The 19,335-nt window shown below is 42.3% G+C and overlaps 1 protein-coding gene across 3 annotated transcripts in view; it reads left to right on the top strand.

The window, feature by feature from the left end:
• Window positions 1-19,335, top strand: part of POGZ (pogo transposable element derived with ZNF domain) — a 71,094-nt gene that overhangs the window by 41,787 nt on the left and 9,972 nt on the right. For 2 of the 3 annotated variants that reach the window (XM_040999345.1, XM_040999344.1), the window contains exons 3-9: window positions 5,006-5,181; window positions 6,115-6,223; window positions 7,715-8,005; window positions 8,113-8,304; window positions 13,680-13,786; window positions 14,227-14,564; window positions 14,939-15,093. In XM_040999345.1, the coding sequence (XP_040855279.1) occupies window positions 5,006-5,181; window positions 6,115-6,223; window positions 7,715-8,005; window positions 8,113-8,304; window positions 13,680-13,786; window positions 14,227-14,564; window positions 14,939-15,093 (1,368 nt within the window). Of the gene's footprint in view, window positions 1-5,005; window positions 5,182-6,114; window positions 6,224-7,714; window positions 8,006-8,085; window positions 8,305-13,679; window positions 13,787-14,226; window positions 14,565-14,938; window positions 15,094-19,335 lie in introns of all 3 variants that reach the window. The other variant, XM_040999343.1, reaches the window with a different exon arrangement.

Here is a 19,335-nt window from a genome sequence, read left to right as displayed (position 1 = left end):
TCCCAGCCAGTATAGGAATCTGAGGAATGAACCAGTATATGGTAAGTCTTTCTTCTCTGCCTTTTAAATAAAAACATGTAATAAATGGAAAATTAAAAATTAAAAAGCAACAGTAATTGTAAATTCAGGAAAGTGACTGCGTCTTGGAGGGAGACCACGGATTGGAAAAGTGTAGGGAAATGTAGTTAACATTAATAACAGACCAGTGCTGAGATGGGTGGCGAGTTCAAATGTGTTTGTCATTGTCTCTGGCAGTTGAGACACCAGCTGAGAACTGGTTTGTTTCCTGGCTCTGGTCTCCCAGTCCTGCTTCCTGCTAGTGGAGTTTCTGGAGGCAGCAGTGATGGCCTAGGTAGTTGGGAGCCTGCCATGCATATGGGACACCTGGTACCCTGCATTTGCAAGTATTTGAGGAGTTAAGCTCAGATAGGAGTTGACTCTTCCCTGAGTGCCTCTCAAATACAAGGTTTTTTTTGTTTTTAGATTTGTTTCTTTGGGGCTGGTGTGGTGGCTCAATCGGCTGAGCCTCTACCTATAGGCATAGGCATCCCATATGGGCACCAGTTTGTGTCCTGGCTGCTCCAATCCAGCTCTCTTCTTCTAGCATGCTCCTGGCTCCTTTAAAAGATATATATATATTTGGGGTGGCGGGGAAGACAGTTTATAGAGAGGAGGAGAGACAGAGAAAGATCTTCCATATTCCACAAATGGCCAAAACAGGTCTGAAGCTGTTGGAGCTGTTGGAGCTGTTGGGAGCCGTCAGTCTCTTCCAGGTTGGCCACATGTATACAGGGTCCTAAGGACTTGAGTCATCCTACTCTACTTACCTAGGCAAGCAGAGAGCCTGATAGGAAGTGGAGGAATCAGAACACCAGTCGGTACCCATATGGGATTCCAGCACCACAGAGTGGAGGACTATCCAGCACTAGGTCTGCAAATACAAGGTTTTAAACAAAGTGCCTGATAGGCATTTTCAAGTCTTTTTTTTCTTTTTCTTTTAAATATTGTTTACACAGCTGAGAGGGATACTCTTATTGGCCTCTGATTAGAGTGGGAAGGGTCAGGAGGAAGGGGGTGGGACAAATGTTTCAGTTGTTTTTTTGTTTTTGTTTCTCCTGTATCTCAGGGAGTACATGAGCAGGACTCAAACCTAGCCACTCCATTATGACCCAGGAGTTCTGCTCATAGCTGTACACGTAAGGAATTGAAATAGATGTTCATAGTAGCATTGTTCATCATGGTCAATAAGTGCAAAATACTAAGTGTCATCCAGCTGATGAATGGGTCAGCAAAATGTTGTCTATCTATATAGTGGAGAATTGGTTGGCCATAAAACATATTGTGAGAAATGCTGCTGAATCTTCTTCCCTTATTTAATGAGTTTAGGATTGTGATTCCTACTTTGAGAGCAAACTTAAAGGTGGAGAACTGGTTAGATATCCTTCTAAAGGCTGTTATTAAAACCCAGAATTCCAATTGCTTTTTTCTTCCTGTGGAAATCAAACTGTAGACGTTTGAATAGTTATACACTATGTGAACAAAATTAAGATTATAGAAACCATTTGAAAGGCTTTAATTAATAAACATACTTTGATTTACCCAGTGAGTCTTGCCATATGCTGGCATTTACTTTGCATTGAGCTATGGACATAATTTGAGACTCACATTTTGTTTGTACCATATTTTGGGAAAAGTCCTAACAATCCACCAAAATTCAGACATGACCTTGATTTAAGAATATTTCTAGAAAGAACCATATGAACATTCTTCATATTATTTGAGTATGTACAATTTTCTTGGGAATCTAGCCTGTCTTTATGCATTTTAATTTCACTTAAATGCAAAAACAAAATTATACTCTATATTTAATTGGGAAACTGAGCCAGTACTTATCAAAGAATTTTAAGGCTTACAACAAATAGTAAAGGAGACCATTTATTTTCTTTTGCCATAAATGTTGCCGTAATGAATCAAAAATGCATATTATTCCTTGATCAATACTTTTCAACCATAAATTTTAGAAGAATAAAAAGATATTGATAAGGAACCTATAGATGGTAAGAGGTACACAAGATTTGTTCATCACTTGAACTTTTGAACCATTTTTTTTTTAAGATTTATTTTTATTATTTTTTATTGGAAAGGCTGATATACAGAGAGGAGAGACAGAGAGGAAGATCTTCCGTCCGATGATTCACTCCCCAAGTGAGCCGCAACGGCCGATACTATGTCGATCCGAAGCCAGGAGCCTCTTCCCGGTCTCCCACGCGGGTGCAGGGTCCCAAAGCTTTTGGGCTGTCCTCAACTGCTTTCCCAGGCCACAGGCAGGGAGCTGGAAGGGAAGCGGGGCTGCCGGGATTAGAACCGGTGCCCATATGGATCCCGGGCGTGCAAGGCGAGGACTTAACCACTTGCGCCACCGCGCCGGGCCCTTTTGAACCATTTTGTACCTAATTCAAACAAAGGCTTTAAGAAGTACAGTTGTAAATTTAAATTCTGACTCAGTATTTGATATTGAATAATTACTATAAAATCTTTAGGAGTGATAATGTGATTCTTCCTCCTTTTTGTCAGTCCTTACCTTGTAAAAATACAGATTGAAATGGTTACAAATAACATGATCTGGGACTTGTTTCAGTGTAATAAAGAAATTATAAATGTAGGAGGTTTAGTTGTAATAAGGTTTACCATAAGTAAATATTGAAGCTGGATTATGCTAATTAATGAGATTTCATTATGGGTTTTTGGCTTGTTTGTTTTGTTTTTAAGATTTATTTATTTGTATTGGAACGTCAGACCTAAAGAGAGGAAAGACAGACCGAAAACTCTTCCCATCCACTAATTCACTACTGAAAGACCACAGTGGCCTGAGCTGAGGTGATCCGAAACCAAGAGCAGCAAGGAGCTTCTTCTGGGTCTCCCATATGGGTGCAGCTTCCCAAGGCTTTGGGCTGTGTTGTACTGCTTCTCCAGGCCACAAGCAGGGAGCTAGATGGGAAGTGGAGCAGCCGGGACATAAACTGGTGTTCATATGCCATCCCGGTGCATGCAAGGTGTGAGGACTTTAGCCGTTAGGCTACCATGCTGGCCCCTGGTTTGTTTGTTTTAAGGATTTTAATCAGACCCTAATCAACCAAGTAAGATCATTAAAAAAACAATTTTTTAAAAAAACAAACAAACAAAAGGATTTTGATCAGAAAGGTAGATTTCCAGAGAAAAGGAAAGGTGAAAGCTGGATCTTCTATCCTCTGTTTCACTCCCCAAATAGCCACAGTGGTCCAAGCTGAGCTGATCCAAAGCAAAGAGCCTCCTCGGGGTCTCCCACATGAGTGCAAGGTGCCAAGGCTCGAGCCATCCTCTGCTGATTTCCCAAGTCATAAACTGGAAAATAAGTGGGAAGTGGAGCAGCCAGAATACAAACTGGCACCCATACAGGATGCTGGCAGGTGCAGGTGGAGAATTAGCCCATCCAGCCACAGCACCAGCCCTCATGATAGGATTTTATATGTGCTGGAACGTCACCATAATAAATTTTTTTTTTAACTTTTAAAATACATAATAAGTAAATTACCATTGTAATATAAAACTTGTTAATGTGTGTGCTTATTTGTCAACTATTATAATGGCCAGTCTGCTGGCCCAGTAACTGAAGGCCTACTATACTAATGGGCTCTTAATTTCTGGAAGAGTGCAGGACACAAGGCATTTTTGGCCAATTGATGTCCACTCTTTGGACTCTTTGTAGTTAACACTGACAGCATCTGTGAAATGGAACATACCATTCCAAAGGATCCATCCCATTCTCAGGATTTTGGGGCAAAAAGTTGCGGCAATATTGCTTGAATCTTTGGTTTAGGTATATTGATTGGCTCTCTGAAATTTTCTGTCCAGTTTTAAGTATTTTTTTAATAAATCAAGAAGCTTGATATTAATGACTTTGTAACCAAATGTAATTGAAATAGAGGACTTAAAAATATTAGGTAAAGGGACCCGGAACAATAGCTTAGTGGCTAAAGTCTTTGCTTTTCATGCACCGGGATCCCATATGAGTGCTGGTTCGTATCCTGGCTGCTCCACTTCCCATCCAGCTCCCTGCTTGTGGCTTGGGAAAGCAGTCAAGGACGGCCCAAAGCCTTGGGACCCTGCACCTAAAAGGAGCTGTCTCTTAGCTTCAGATAGGCTCAGATCCAGCTGTTACAAAGTGAACCAGTGGATGGAAGGTCTTTGTCTCTTCTCTATAAATCTGACTTTCCAATAAAAAAAAAATTTTAATGCAGGTAAAGTTAACTTCTTACAAATAAGGTTTCAGATATTATAATTATTATAATATAAATATTTATAAACGAGTCATTATCTTCTGAAGTATCATTTTAATTTGGTGAAAGTTAGTGTTTGATCAAGTGTTGTGTTTTCAGCCCTCATGATGCTTAAAAAAAATGTGGAGTAGCCTGACGCTGTCTGCCTTGACCTGCTGAAAGACAGCGGCTATTTGAAGATTTGCGTTTCCTGGGAATTTCTAGGAAGAAGTGCCTCTCTTTAGATTTTGTATACTTAATCTTTATTGATGAATATTCCTCTATCAAAAGGATTTAGAGGAATTCACAAACAAGTTACACTCTGACCATATAAATTTACTAATATATGAATAATCTTACACATTCTTTGGTTTCAATTATTTGGTGTGGGGTGACTGGCCATTTAAATGTTCCAAATCAAGATAATAGCTACTTAGAAATCTAAAGGAGTCTTCCATTCCTAGTTAAGACATCTGAATGGGGTGTTAGTGATTCTTCCCTACTCACCTGTTTTTGTATTAGTTGTAGGTTTGGGTGAAACTTAAATTTCTAGTCAGCGTTGTGATGTTAAACCTGAGATGAGTGGCTGTCTTGGATATTTTGATATCTAGGACACTATTTCTTATGTAAGACAGAATGTTTTGTAAAATGTGGATTTTGCATGGTTTGTAACATTCCTTCCTCCCCTGCTTTTTTCTTTTGTCCTGTAGCTGGTAATCCGTTGGTCCAGCAAGGTGGACAGCCGCTCATCCTGACCCAGAATCCAGCCCCAGGTCTGGGCACAATGGTTACTCAACCAGTGCTGAGACCTGTCCAGGTCATGCAGAATGCCAACCATGTTACTAGTTCCCCTGTGGCTTCTCAACCAATATTCATCACAACCCAGGTGAGTAGGACTGACTTCTGGGGTTGGTGGAGAAGGGGAACATTGACCCTTGGGAGGCTCTGTTCAAGAGTCGTTTGGCATTGATAGAAATGGTTCCTGAGACTCGCCTCTGACTGGCTCTGCTGATTTTTGTAGAAAGCCTAGCATAGCTTCATGGCTGGGCTATTTCTCTTTCACATCCCTTAAAGAACCTTTAAATGCTTTCATGAAGGTCTGGGCAGAGATTAGTGGGAACGCTTACATTAGGAAGGCTGGACCTGGAGCTCTAAAGCTTCTCACCCTTTGCTTTGGGGCTGCTTCTCTTGCCATCGGGTGAGTTAACTGGCTTTTGGAGATCTATGTATGAAATTGGAGACATACCTGGAGATCTCTGGAAAAGGAGAATGATTTCTGTGTTATATAATGTGATGATTTAAAGTTGAAAACCCAATTCTGAGTATGGAATTTAAAGGTGAGTATTTTTCCTGGGGCTTCCTGAGTTGACTCATCTTATAAATTTGCCGGAGATTTAAGGCCCTTGAGGTTGAGTTTGATAACAATTTCTTAGTGTTGTTTGTATGTTGAATCATCATCCTGAGGAATACTATTAGTGTCTATTTGGGCTTTTTTTTTTTTTCATCCTTCTATGCTAAAAAGTAGTTTGGAGGCCAGTTTGTGGTTATGTTTTTTTTTTCAATTTCAGCTCTCATTTAAAAGAGTAAGTAGGTTATCATTTTTTGCTCATATGCACCAAATATCCAGTTTTGGTATTTTATCACTCGAAAGTTCACCCAATCTCTTAAATTTTTCTATCTCAAGTGATTTAAAAGCTCTTAATCCTAAAGAGAGAGCCATTAGGTGAAAGTGTGGGAATATTTTTGCCTATAGATCATGTGCATTCTTTGCTAGTATTAGTAGATTCCACATTAAAGATAATTTTGCTTTTTAATACAGGGATTTCCTGTAAGGAATGTCCGGCCTGTACAAAATGCAATGAATCAGGTTGGGATTGTGCTGAACGTACAGCAAGGCCAAACGGTTAGACCAATTACACTAGTCCCAGGTAAGGAAAAATGTCTATCCATTTGGAATAAACTAGCATCCAGATTTGTTTTTATTGCTTCAAATATTCTAGGTCACTTTAAAAATGTACCAAAAAAATTCACAGTGATTCAAGCCAAATTACAAAAAAGAGAGAGAAAAAAAAAATCTGTTTCTAACCTTTGGCCAGGGTGGTGGCTTTATTTATTTTTCTGTTTAGCTTTTCACCACCCTTCATGAGGCAGTAAAATAGAGGTCATCGAGTCATGAGTCACTCTTACTTTATCCTGAAGGAAAATTACTAATGCAGCTACCAAATTCTGTAATCATACATCTGCTCAGATGGTGGGATTACAACCTTTATTTTGCTTTAACTTTATGACATCAGTTTTAGATTTTAAACAAATGTATTTGAAAAATACTAGCAATGACTGAATAGAATTTTTTTTTTACAAATCCAAGGTTTTTGTTTAAAAAACAAAAATATAGGTTACAAAAAAATAGGTTTTTGTTTAAGATTTTTTTTTTTAATTAGAAAGTCAGATATGTAGAAAGGAAGATCCTCCATCCGTTGGTTCACTCCCCAAGTGGCCTCAACAGCCGGAGTTGAGCTGATTCAAAGCCAGGAGCCTCTTTTGGGTCTCCCACGCAGGTACAGGGTCCCAAGACTTTGGGCCATTCCCAGCTACCCTCCCAGGGCACAAACAGGGAGCTGGTTGGGAAGCAAAATCGCCAGGATATGAACCAGTGCCCATATGGGATCCTGACTCATGCAAGGTGAAGACTTTAGCTGCTAGGCCCAAAAATGCTTTAAAATCTTAAGATCTTCCCCCAGTGTAAGTTTATTGTAATTTAAGCAAAAAAGTAAATAAAAGTATCTTAAATTAATTGCTTGTAAAGGTACCTCTGTACCTTGTTTATTGGATTACTTGTTCTAGATACTACAAAGGTTATTTTAGCCTTCAGTTGGAACAGCTTAGTTTGTCATGTCTGGTATTTCTTAAATATTTCTCAGTGGGATTGTTTCCAGCTGAGCCAAGAGCCATTCTGCTTTGGGACCATCTACTAGAATGGCCTGGTCTGTCTCTATGAGTTTACATACAAGAATAGAAGACTCCATTTGTAATCTGAGAAAGAAGCATCCCTATTTTCAGCATCAGGTCTGCCCTGTGGCTTATATGGCACCCATACTGCCTCCTGCAGTAGTGATGTGAAGCTACTGATTGTGTTTAAGGCAGTGTGGTAAGGTGTTTGGAGCAGGGTGGCAGGGAGGACTAGAGGGGACTCTCCTGCAATTTTAATGGTTTTAGAGGAGTTATTTTCTATTAGGGGAGTTTGGACATACATTATTTCTTAGATTTTAGAATCTGTATTTCTCGCAGTAACCTCTGTCAGTCACCAGTGGGGAAATAATCTTCTCCTGTTCTAGCATTTCCAGTCAAAGCAGGGAGAACGTATTGTAGGTGAGCTTATTGATGAGTATTTGGTACTTCTCTTTGTCTCTCTTTTAAAGCCCCAGGTACCCAGTTTGTTAAGCCGACCGTTGGAGTTCCACAAGTGTTCTCTCAGATGACACCAGTGAGGCCAGGCTCCACGATGCCTGTAAGGCCCACAACCAACACCTTTACCACCGTCATCCCAGCCACTCTGACCATTCGGAGCACCGTCCCACAGTCCCAGTCCCAGCAGACCAAGTCCACTCCCAGCACGTCCACCACTCCCACTGCCACACAGCCGACCTCATTGGGACAGCTAGCTGTTCAGCCTCCAGGCCAGTCCAACCAGACCTCAAACCCCAAACTCGGTAAGGCTTGGGAAGAGGGTCTAACAGAGTGGGGGTGAGGGCGGGGCGGAGAGCAGGTAATTACCACCTAGTCAATGTAGCTCCCTCCTTCCCCTCTCCACCTGCAGTGAGCATTGCCAGCTTTGTCACTGTGAAGCGACCTGGGGTTACAGGTGAAAATAGCAATGAAGTGGCCAAATTGGTGAATACCCTTAACACCATCCCGTCCCTGGGCCAGAGCCCTGGGCCAGCAGTGGTATCCAACAACAGCTCTGCCCACAGCTCTCAAAGAACCAGCGGACCTGAGTCTTCAGTGAAAGGTACAATGCCTTGAGAACCTCTCTGAGCAGCCAGTCATTGAAAAGCTTATGAAACATAGTTATTTAGAACATGGTAGCTACAATCTGTTCTCACAGAAACTAATGATTCTGTGGGATAGAGGGGACAGCCACTTGGGAAAAGTCTAACTGAATCAGCTCCAGGGAATTCTGTGTATACTTGTGCTTTGTGGTGAAATGGATTGACTGATCAGAGATGGTTACAATAATCAAAGGTGGCTTCATGGAAGAGGTGGGTTTCTGAACAAGATTTTAAAATTGGGATTTGGATAGAGGCTTGCAGGAGGAGAAGGTTCTGCCCAAGGTGAGGACTTGCAGTGATCTAGAGCAGCAGTTGACAAACTTTCTGTGAAGGGCCCGGTGTATTTTAGTATTTGTATGTAATGTGGGCCCTGTTGGAGCTGCTGGTCTATGTGTGCCCTGCAGTGTGGAAGCCGCTGTAGGTGATCCATATGTGAGTGAACGTGGCTGTGCTCCACTGAAACTAAAGATCTCTGAAATTCCAGCTTCATGTCATTTTCCATGTCAGACAAGTTTATTCTTTTATTTCAACCATGAAATTAAAAAAAAAAAAAAAACATAAACTATTGAAGCAGTTTCACCCATACCTTTGACCAGATACTTCAAAATGGATCAAGACTTAAACTTGCAAGAGAAACTGTAAAGCTCTTAGGAGATTGGTCTTCCCGATTCATTCTCTGTGCTTACTACAGAGTTCCCAACAGCCCTTCTTTGGGGACCGAGCGCCCAGAAGTTTGCAGCCTCTTTGATCCATGGGTGCCTCTATCAGGGCTCTCAGGGAAGAATTCACCCATTTTCAGTGACAAACAAGGTTGCTAGTTACAATCACCTTGTGTTTCGGATTTGGATTTATCTTCATAGGACAACAGCAACTGCTTAAGAAATAGGATGTTCTAAATCATCCCTTTAACAGCATAATGAATATTTCAAAAGGATCAGTCTCTGAAAAAATGGATCAAGCTACTGAAGTCATGATATACTAGACATGTTTGTAAATAAACTTATGGCTTGAATGCTTAAAAAAATGTTTGGAGAAAGTAAGTGGGGAAATCATACTAAACGTGATGATGATTCCTCTTTTTTGGATATGACACTAAAAACAGGCAAAAAAGGAAATACATAAATTGTTGCATCAAAAATGTTAACCTTTTTTGTGCAGTAAAGAACTCTTATCAGAGTGAAAATATAACCCACAGAATAGGAAAAAATATTTGCCAATTATATGTATGTATCAGGTTAATATCTAGAAAAATAAAGAGCTCCTACAACTCAGGTAAATTGGCAATTAAAAAATGGGCAAAATGGCAGGTGTTTTAACCTTGTGGTTAAGCTGCTAGGTAAAACACCTGTGTCCCTAATCAGAGTACCCAAATTTGATACCTGGCTGTAGCTCCTGGCTGTACCTCCTGGCTGTACCTTCCTTCTAATGTAAACTTCCTGCTAATGTAGAACCTAGGAGACAGAGGTGATAGCTCAAGAAATTGGGTTCCTGCGACCAACATATGGGAGGTTGGATTGGGTTCCTTTCTCCCAGCTTCAGCCTGGTCAAGTTCTAACCATTATGAACATTTGGATAGTGAACCAGTGGGTAGAGCAGTCTCTCTTTCATCATCTTTCTCCATCTCTGTCTCACAAATAAATTTTTAATAGACAAAATGTCAAATAGATTTTGTCCCAAGAAAACTTTAATATGGCCAATAAGCATATGAGAAGATGCTCAGCATCACTATTATTAGAGAAACACAAAACCAGACTGTTTTGAAATAATATACTAGCATAACCACCATTTTAAAAATAATAAGACATGCTGGTGAAGAACATAAGACCATTGTGCACTGTTGGGACTATATAAAGGTGCACTGACAGGGGTTCGGACTGGGCCAAGCTGAGCACCTGCTGGCACATGCAAAGGCTGGGACTGAGGGAAGACCATGCCAAGCAGGGCTGTGGTACACATCAGCATGTGTGAGATCAGTGGCTGAGAGCAGGTCTGGTAGGGAAACTGGGGGAACTCCCCTACTAGGCCACAGCTTCTGCTGGGAGCACAAGGGTCAGGACCTGGGGGTGGGACAGGTCAGGCAAGGCTGAAGCACTCCAGGCCTGGTCTGTGGACAGCTCCTGCTGGCATGCACAAGAGCCACAACAGGATATGAACTATACCCAGCTGGGCTGTAACCCACCAGTACATGCAAGACCCAGAGTTGAGAACAGGCCTAGTTGGGCAACTCTGGAGACTCCCCTATTGGGCTGCAGCTCCCACTGGTAAGTGCAAGAGCTGAGACTATAAGCTGGGCAAGGCACCCTCTGGCTTGCAAGTGGTGGGCTAGGTTTGGGGGTGGGCCAGACTGGGCTAGGCTCCAGCAACTGCTGGAACTTGTCAAAGTCAGAATTGGTGTAGGACAGGCTGGGCTAAGCTGTGGCATCCACCAGGTCACATAAGAGCCAAGTCTGATGTAGATCAGACTAGGTCATAGCACCCACTGGTGAAAACCAGAATGGGTGTGAGCCAGTTTGGCTAAAGACACAGTACCTGCCAGTGAGTACCATGACTGGGAGCTGATCATGTCATTCTAGACAGCACTGGGACATGGGAGGGGTCTAGGAGCGGGCCTGGTAGGGGAACTTGGGGAACTCCCTTGTTAAGCTGCAGCTCCTATTAGTGAATACAGGAGCCAAAGCTGGGAGCAGGCTAGACCAGGCTGGGCTGCAGTGCCCATTAGCATACATATGAGCCGAGTCCGGGGGCAGACCAGGCAGGGTCAGTACACAGCACACACTGCCATGATTGAGAATCGGATCAGGTTGCAGGCCAGGCTGGGATTGACTGCAGCTCCTGCCACTTCACATGAGGGCTGAGTCCAAGAGTGAACCAGGCTGGGTTAGGCTGCTGCACTGGCTACAAGAGCTGGACTGGGGCCGGGCCATCTTAGCCTGGGCCTCAGCACCACTGGCATGTACAAATCTCAGGGGTGGGAGCAAACTAATAGGGGAACCTCTGGGACTGCCCTACTGGGCCACTGCTTCCACGGGTGAGCATGAGAGCTGGGACTGGGGGCAGGCCAGGCTGGGCAAGATGACAGCACCTGTAAGCATACTTGAGGGCTGGGGCAGGTTGGACTGAGCTAAGCCGCAGCACCCATGGGTTGTATGTAAGAGTCAGATGGGACATGGGCTGGGCCAGGCTAGGCCTCAGCAAATGCTGACACACACAAAGACTGGGGCAGGGTTTGGGGCTGGTGGAAATTCTTAGGAGTCGCTCTGAGTAGACCACAGTACCCGCTGGCATGCATGATGGCAGGGTCTGGTGGGCTGACTGGAGTGACCAGGTAATTTGCATCCACTAGTATGTGCATTGCTGGTGCAGGTGACAGACCTAACCTGACTCTGCATGGCTGGTACACACAAGAGTCAAGTGTGAAGTCACCCCAGGCAAGGTTTATTGGGGGATTTCCAAGACTGTTGGACTCCTGCCATAGGGAAAATCACAAATTCTGTAGACGAACCTTGAAGTTTATGTATCAGGACTGGGCCTCTTCAGTTGCCAATGCCTGTGCACTGAACAGTATGTCCAAATGCATGCCAGGGGACATGATGGCCAGCTGATCTAGGCCAGCAGGGGATGTCAAGTGCCTTTTCAGAGGATGAAAGTAGAACAGATTGAAGCACTGTCCTTGCCAAGCTATGCCACATGTTCCTGGGCCTGTGGATGCACTAAGGTAGACCTGGTCAAGTAATAGACCTTGGAAAGATTTTCTCAACCCTGAACAACAAAACAGTGTCTCAGAACTCTCAAAACCATTTAACCAATACCCTTAGAACATTCTTCCTCACATCAGGGTCTCTAAGGTGTCATCTAATGACCATCCCGCATCCCAGGTGTTGATGTAGTTTGACAGCCAGGAGTGGCCCCTCACTGTGGACACAGGAGGAAAAAAAAACACATTTTCCCACCTTAATCAGAGGCCACATGAGCATTCATCCCTTTCAACTATGTAAACAATATTTTTAAAATTGAAGGTTTTATAAAAATGTATGTAAAAATGGTGCAGATCGTATGGTGGATTTTATAAAAATAAAAATAGAATTACATGTGCTGGGAATTCCACCTGTGAGTGTATATCCAAAGGGATTAAAAGGAGGGACTAGAACAGATGGTTGCACACCCATATTCATAGCATTATTCACAGTAACTGAAGTGAAGACGATCCAGGTAATCCACTGATAATCAATAGGTAAGCACAATGTAATCCATGCATCCAGGATGAGGTGTATTGATCAGGCTAAAAGGGAAATAAATTCTGACACAGACTACAATATTGATAAACTTTGAAGACATTGTGTCAAGTGAAATAATCTAATCACAGAAGGACAAATACTGTATGATTGCATGTAAACCAGGCACCTAGGGCCATCACAATCAGAAACAAGAAGTAGAATGGTTGTTGATGGTGGGAAAGGAAATAAGGGAGTCGTTTAGTAGTTTCTACAGACATTCAGTTCTGCAAATGTGGATTCTAGAGAATGCCTGCTGGCAGCACAAGTGTGCGTCACACAGCTGTGCCATGCATTCTCACGTGGTTATCATAATAGCTATTGTACATTTTGCCAGTTTTTTTTTTAAGATTTACTCATTTTTATTGAAAAGATTGATTGAAAGAGACAGAAAGATCTTCCATTGCTGGCTCACTCCCCAAATAACCACAATGGCTGGAGCTGAGCTATCCGAAGCCAGGTCTGCCACATGGGTGCAGGGTCCCAAGGCTTTGGGCTTTTCTCCGCTATTTTCCCAGGCCATTAGCAGGGAGCTAGATGGGAAGTGGAACAGCCAGGGCACCAGTTCTGCTGTTCCACTTCCCATCCGGCTTCCTGTTTTTGGCCTGGGAAAGCAGTGAAGAATGGCACAAAGCCTTGGGACCGTGTACCCACGTGGGAGACCCGAAGAAATTCCTGGCTCCTGGCTTTGGATCAGCTCAGCTTCAGCTATTTGGGGAATGAACCACTGGATGGAAGATCTCTCTCTCTCTCTCTCTCTCTCTCTCTCTCTAAATCTTTTTTAATAAACTCTGTTTTTAAAAATTTTTCTTAACCAAACAACATAAGTCAGTCTTTCCTCAGCGGCCAAACAGAAACTGGGAGCCAGCTGGGTTGGCTTTGGTGTGCAGGCCACAGCTTGCTGATTTCCAACCTAGAGTTAGAAGAGTGTAGGAATGTGCTTCATAATAGTCTCATACTGACATAGCCTTGGACATGCTTGTGAAGGGGGTGTGTGTCCTTTTACCAACGCCTTCATTTTAATCACATCGATTTTTTTTTTTTTTTTTTTTTGCTCCTTTCAGTGACCTCTTCCATTCCAGTGTTTGACCTCCAGGATGGTGGACGCAAGATATGTCCACGGTGTAATGCTCAATTCCGTGTCACTGAAGCTTTGCGAGGTCACATGTGTGTAAGTGATATACCTGTGATAGGCACCCGGCTTGAGGGTTACCACATTGTCTATCTCATTCACTGGCCTGGAAGCTTTCTGAGGGTTGCCCTTTCTTTCAGTCTGTTTTTTTGCAATGTGATAGGAAATATTTAAAGAGCCTCAAATAAAAGGTATTGTAAGCTTAGTTTCTTAGCATAGGAGCACAGGTTTGTTAACAAGAAGTCGTTACCAGAGAGGCTGAAGCCAAAGTCTGCTATTGAGTGGTTAAGAGATCAAAGAAAGCAGGAGTGGACATACGCTGGAAGCCAGCAAGACCTAGAAACCCTGTAGAAAACTGAAGGACCAAAGTTGTTGAGCATACCTAGGACTAAAACCCTACCAAGGGATGTTACTGAAGTGAAGGAATTAGCATATCCTAGCTCCCAAGGATTGATATGTGTTTTCTTTCTTCTTTATAGTACTGTTGCCCAGAAATGGTTGAATACCAGAAAAAAGGAAAGTCCTTGGATCCTGAACCCAGTGTTCCATCAGCAGCAAAGCCACCGTCCCCTGAGAAGACAGCACCTGTTGCTTCCACACCCTCTTCTACCCCTATTCCTGCTCTGTCACCACCTACCAGAGTGCCAGAGCCAAGTGAGAATGCAGGAGATGCTGTCCAGACCAAGCTCATTATGCTGGTGGATGACTTTTATTATGGACGGGATGGTGGCAAAGTAGCTCAGCTCACAAATTTCCCTAAGGTCGCCACGTCTTTCCGATGCCCACATTGTACCAAGAGGCTAAAGAACAACATTCGGTAAGTGGTGAAGAGCCTGGGAAGTTACCTTGGACAAGAGGTTTAAGTTTTCTTGTGTATTTAAGTCCTTGAATTTGAAGAAGATCTTAACAATCCTACAGTCTTGCTGGGGGTTGTTAGAAAAACAATAGCTAGTTCTGCAGAAAGAGACACTATGATAAGCAAAAATAAAGTAATTTTATATAGAGTAAGAGAGACCCATGCATTTCCTCCATAGTGTTCTCCTCGCTTTAGGAACCCATTATCTTTCTGTGGTCCACACAGGAGGTTTGTGGGGTACTGGGGAGCACATAATGTTTGTTCTTTGATGCTATCATATATTTATCAAAGGATACTGATTTTTTATGTTTTCTGTACTTTGTGCTGTGCTACAGATTCATGAACCATATGAAACATCACGTAGAACTTGATCAGCAGAATGGTGAGGTAGATGGTCATACTATCTGCCAGCACTGTTACCGCCAGTTTTCCACTCCCTTCCAGCTCCAGTGTCACTTGGAAAATGTTCATAGTCCCTATGAATCTACTAGTAAGTTGGGAAACTGTTCAACTTTAGGGGGAATTACCTTGCTCTTCACACACTGAATGGCACTAGGGGAGCCTCTTCTGTTGAGTCACGCTGGATAACAGTATAGAAGAGATACTTTGCAAGTCAAAACCAGGTCCTATTAACCCTATTTCTTACGGCATAACTTGTTCAAACATGAATTGAGTTTGGTGCTAGATTCTGATTTGTTAGGGGCTTTGGTTCAGTGACTACTAAAGAGAAACACAGGTCAAGGGTTTGTTAGAATCTTATAGAAGGAGTTGTAGTAGATCTCCACTTCAGTTAGTATTCTCATGGGCTTTACATAGGATAAAAAAATACTGTGGTAAAGTACTTCATCATTAAGAATGTTTTCAGTGAAATCCTTGGTGTGTTTGGGGTTTTATTTACACTGTGCATCTCACATGTGAGGGAACTCAGGCTCACAGCAGTAAGTTACTTGCTTGAAAGAGTAATCTTTAGGAAAATGGTACTGAGATTTTGAACCCAGTCTTCAGAGTGTTTCTAACAACCTTTAAGGGATTTCCAGTTTTATTTTTTAAAAAAATTATGCAAATATAGGAAAATGTGAGAATGTAAATGTTATATTGTGAACGTATGCATTGCATGACACCAATGATAGAGGCTGTGGTTGTGGCACCGCAGGTTAAACTGTCTCTTATGATGCCAGCATCCCATTTTGGAGCTTCAGTTCAAGTTCTGGCTGTTCCACTTTTGACCCAAGTGTTAGTGTTCTGATTCACATGGGAGACCCAGATTGGAGTTTCAGACTCAGCCATTACAGCCGTTTTGAAAATGAACCAGCAGATTGAAGAGCTGTGTCTCTATCGCTCTACATTTTAAATACACAAACAAATCTTTAAAAAAGGAGGGCAGGAGGGAAAGACAAAGATAAAGATAGTTCTAGTGACCAGTTTTCACAGAAACTGCTACTTTCAGGATTTATGTGGATGGGAATTAATAAGATGTTTTTAGGTGATTGAAAGCATGTTGTATACTGAGAAGAATAAAGTTAGAAATTTGCATGTTATCTTCATATGCCTGCTTCAGATTAAAAATGAATTAAGACCTAAGAAAGTTTTTATGTCATATATTTGAGAGATTGAATGGGCAGCAGGCTTCAAGTTCACAAATGAATTGTTTTGCTATGTTCCTTCATTCCCTTGTGTCTGACTGCTAATACAGTGGCAGTTCATCTGAGGCACAGAATTGTCTAGAAGAGAAGAGACCTGTGTCTCCCCTACATCTGCTTTTTAGGAGTGAGGATTGGCTCCTGGGACCATTCCTGAGCCAGCTATTAGTTGGGGCCAGTGAGATCTCCATGACTGACTTAACACTAGCACTGCTCAGTAAAAATACACTGTGAGTTTACATGTCATTTGGATTTTGTCAGTAGTCATTGTAAATAGAATTTTTGAAAACAATTTTAATGTTCTATTAATGTCAAAAATAGAAAAGTACTTCACACACAAAAATGGAATTTAAAAAATTATTTTGGGGCCCGGCAGTGTGGCCTAGCAGCTAAAGTCCTTGACTTGAACGCGCAGGGATCCCATACGGGCGCCGGTTCTAATCCTGGCAGCTCCACTTCCCATCCAGCTCCTTGCTTGTGGCCTGGGAAAGCAGTCAAGCACGGCCCAATGCTTTGGGACCCTGCACCCGTGTGGGAGACCTGGAAGAGATTCCTGGTTCCCAGCTTCAGATCGGCGCAGCACTGGCCGTTGCAGTCACTTGGGGAGTGAATCATCGGACAGATCTTCCTCTGTGTCTCCTCCTCTCTGTATATCTGACTTTGTAATAAAAAATAAATAAATCTTTAAAAAAAAAAAAGATTATTTTGGTGCAGAGAACTTGTGAAATCCATGCTTATTTTTTTCTTTGCCTAGATTTTACGTTTTTGCACCAAAATAAGCTTGTATTTTATTGATTTGAAGGGAAAAATCTTTCATCTGCTGGTTCACTCCACTTCAATGTCTCCGACAGCCAGGGCTGAGCTGGACTGCAGTAAGAACTCCGTGTCTCCATGGTCAATGTCAGGGTCCCAAGGACCTAAACCATTATTTACTACTTCCCAAGTTTCCCATTTAGCAGGAAGCTAAAAACAGAAGCAGGGCTAAAAGTCAAACAGAGGAGCCCAGTGTGGAATGTGGGCTTTCTAAGCAGTGCCTCGGGCCAAATGCCTGCCTCTTAATTTGACTTTCCACTAACATTTTGAAATACTCTAATATAATCTGCAACAAGTAACAAACAGGAAAAATTCAATATCTTAACATTCTTCAATTTTTTTAAACGCAATTCTCTGAGTATGCCGTATTTCAGGTGTTCACTAGCCACATGTTGCTAGTAGCTTCCATACTGGAATACAGTAGAATTTAGGACTAATCCTGTGGGATTCAAATGGATAATGCCTTCAGTAATGACACCATAACATAGTGCCAAGGGAGCCCGAGCCAGCTTCCTCTAGATGAGGACCCAAAATTCTTCATTCTCAGTAATATAAGTCACTGCCACCTCCAGTAAGAAATACTTGACTTGTGCTGATACTTGATCTAATTGGCTTGGATGTTAGCATTCCACTTATGTGGAGTTTCCCTTACAGAAAACAGATATGCTCTCGGTGATTTTTTCCCCTTGGTTTCCCACTGCTCTGTTACCCTTGGTTTTGAATTTTGAGTAGCTTAGGGCTAAAAATGAATTGTTGACCTAAGCAGGTGAACACCTTCCCTTAGCACATGTCATTTTTGTTTTGGATTCTTTTATAACTCCCTTTCAGATCTTCTCAAATTCTACCTGGAAATAATGTATTTTTTAACCATGTTGCTTTCTTTTTAATTTAGAAAATTTTTTTCCTTCATCTTCTACAGTGAAACCGAAATAACAGAAGTCATGAGATTTCACTCCCTTAAAAACTTATTAATCTTTAAATATGTTTTTCTATCTATAATCATCAGTAGTTTTATCAAGACCTAAGAATTAATGCAAAGCCCTTAAAATGATCTGATATTTAGCTTATTCTCAAATTCCTTGAAGGTATCTCCCAAAATACCAGTGGATCATTGTATTTCATTGTGGAAATCTTCACACTTGTGTAAGGATATTCTGTGGCTTTTAGGGACCTTCTGGATTCTTTCACAAAGAGTGGCTCAAAGCTGCTTTTTCGTTTCATATCTAGTCCAGGGATGTTAGCCTGGCTGGAGGTCAGGCTTCCTGTGAACCTCTGGAAATCATAATGGAGCTTGGCAAGCTGTGCACATTTGTCAAGGGGGGAACCATAGGGCTTTACTTAGTCCCATAGGAGTTCAAGACTCAAAAATAATCACAACTCCTCATATTTTTTTCCTTAACATACATTTATTTATTTGAAAGGTAGATTTATAGAGAGAAAGCAAGACAGAGAAGTTATGTCTTCTGACTCACTCCCTTGGCTGGCTGCAGCAGCTGGGCAGTACCAGGCCAGAGCCAAAAGTCCAGGAGCTTCATCTGGGTCTCCCACATGGGTACGGGGCCAAAACATTCGGCCCATCTTCTGCCTTGCCCGGTGTATTAGCAAGGAGCTGGATTGGAATTGGAACAGCTGGGACTTAAAGTGCAGGTGGCAGCTGAACCTGATACTCCACAATATCAGTCCCACCAGTTCTTGATTCTTTATTAAAAATATATTTACTTGTTTGTTTAAATGAAAGGCAGAGTTACAGAAAGATATTCCATTTGCTGATTCACTCCCCAAACATGTAGGTGGAAGAGCAACAGCCAGAACTCATACCAGTGCTCATATGGGAAGCCAGTGTCACAGGCAGTGGCTTAACCCACTGCATCACAGTGTCAGCCCCTTCCCTTTTTGTGTTTTAAGATTTATTTTATTCGGTTTGAAAGGCAGAATTACAGACAATAACGGTGGAGGGTAGATCCATTTTCCATCAGCTAATTTACTCCCCAAATGGCCATAGAGGCTGGGGCTGGGCTGAGGCCAGGAGCCTGGAGTTTGATCTGACTCTCGCATTTGAGTGCAGTGGCCCAAGGACTTGGGCTGTCCTCCTCTACTTTCCAGGGTACATTAGCAGGGAGCTGGGTTGGAAGAAGAGCAGCCAGGACTTGAACTGGCACCCATATGGAGTGCTGGTGCTTTAGGCAGTGGTTTAATTCCACAGCACCAGCCTTCAGCTATCAGTTTTTCCTGTCTTCTATAACTGCTCTCCTAAGCTCCAATTTTTTTTTTCAAATATT

The sequence above is a fragment of the Ochotona curzoniae genome, unplaced genomic scaffold (assembly GCF_017591425.1).
Source record: "Ochotona curzoniae isolate NIBS_2020 unplaced genomic scaffold, NIBS_Ocur_1.0 scaffold_1037, whole genome shotgun sequence".
In the NCBI taxonomy this organism is placed as follows: Eukaryota; Metazoa; Chordata; class Mammalia; order Lagomorpha; family Ochotonidae; genus Ochotona; species Ochotona curzoniae.
Note: the sequence above shows the minus strand (reverse complement) of the source record. Positions and strands in the feature narration are given on the sequence as shown.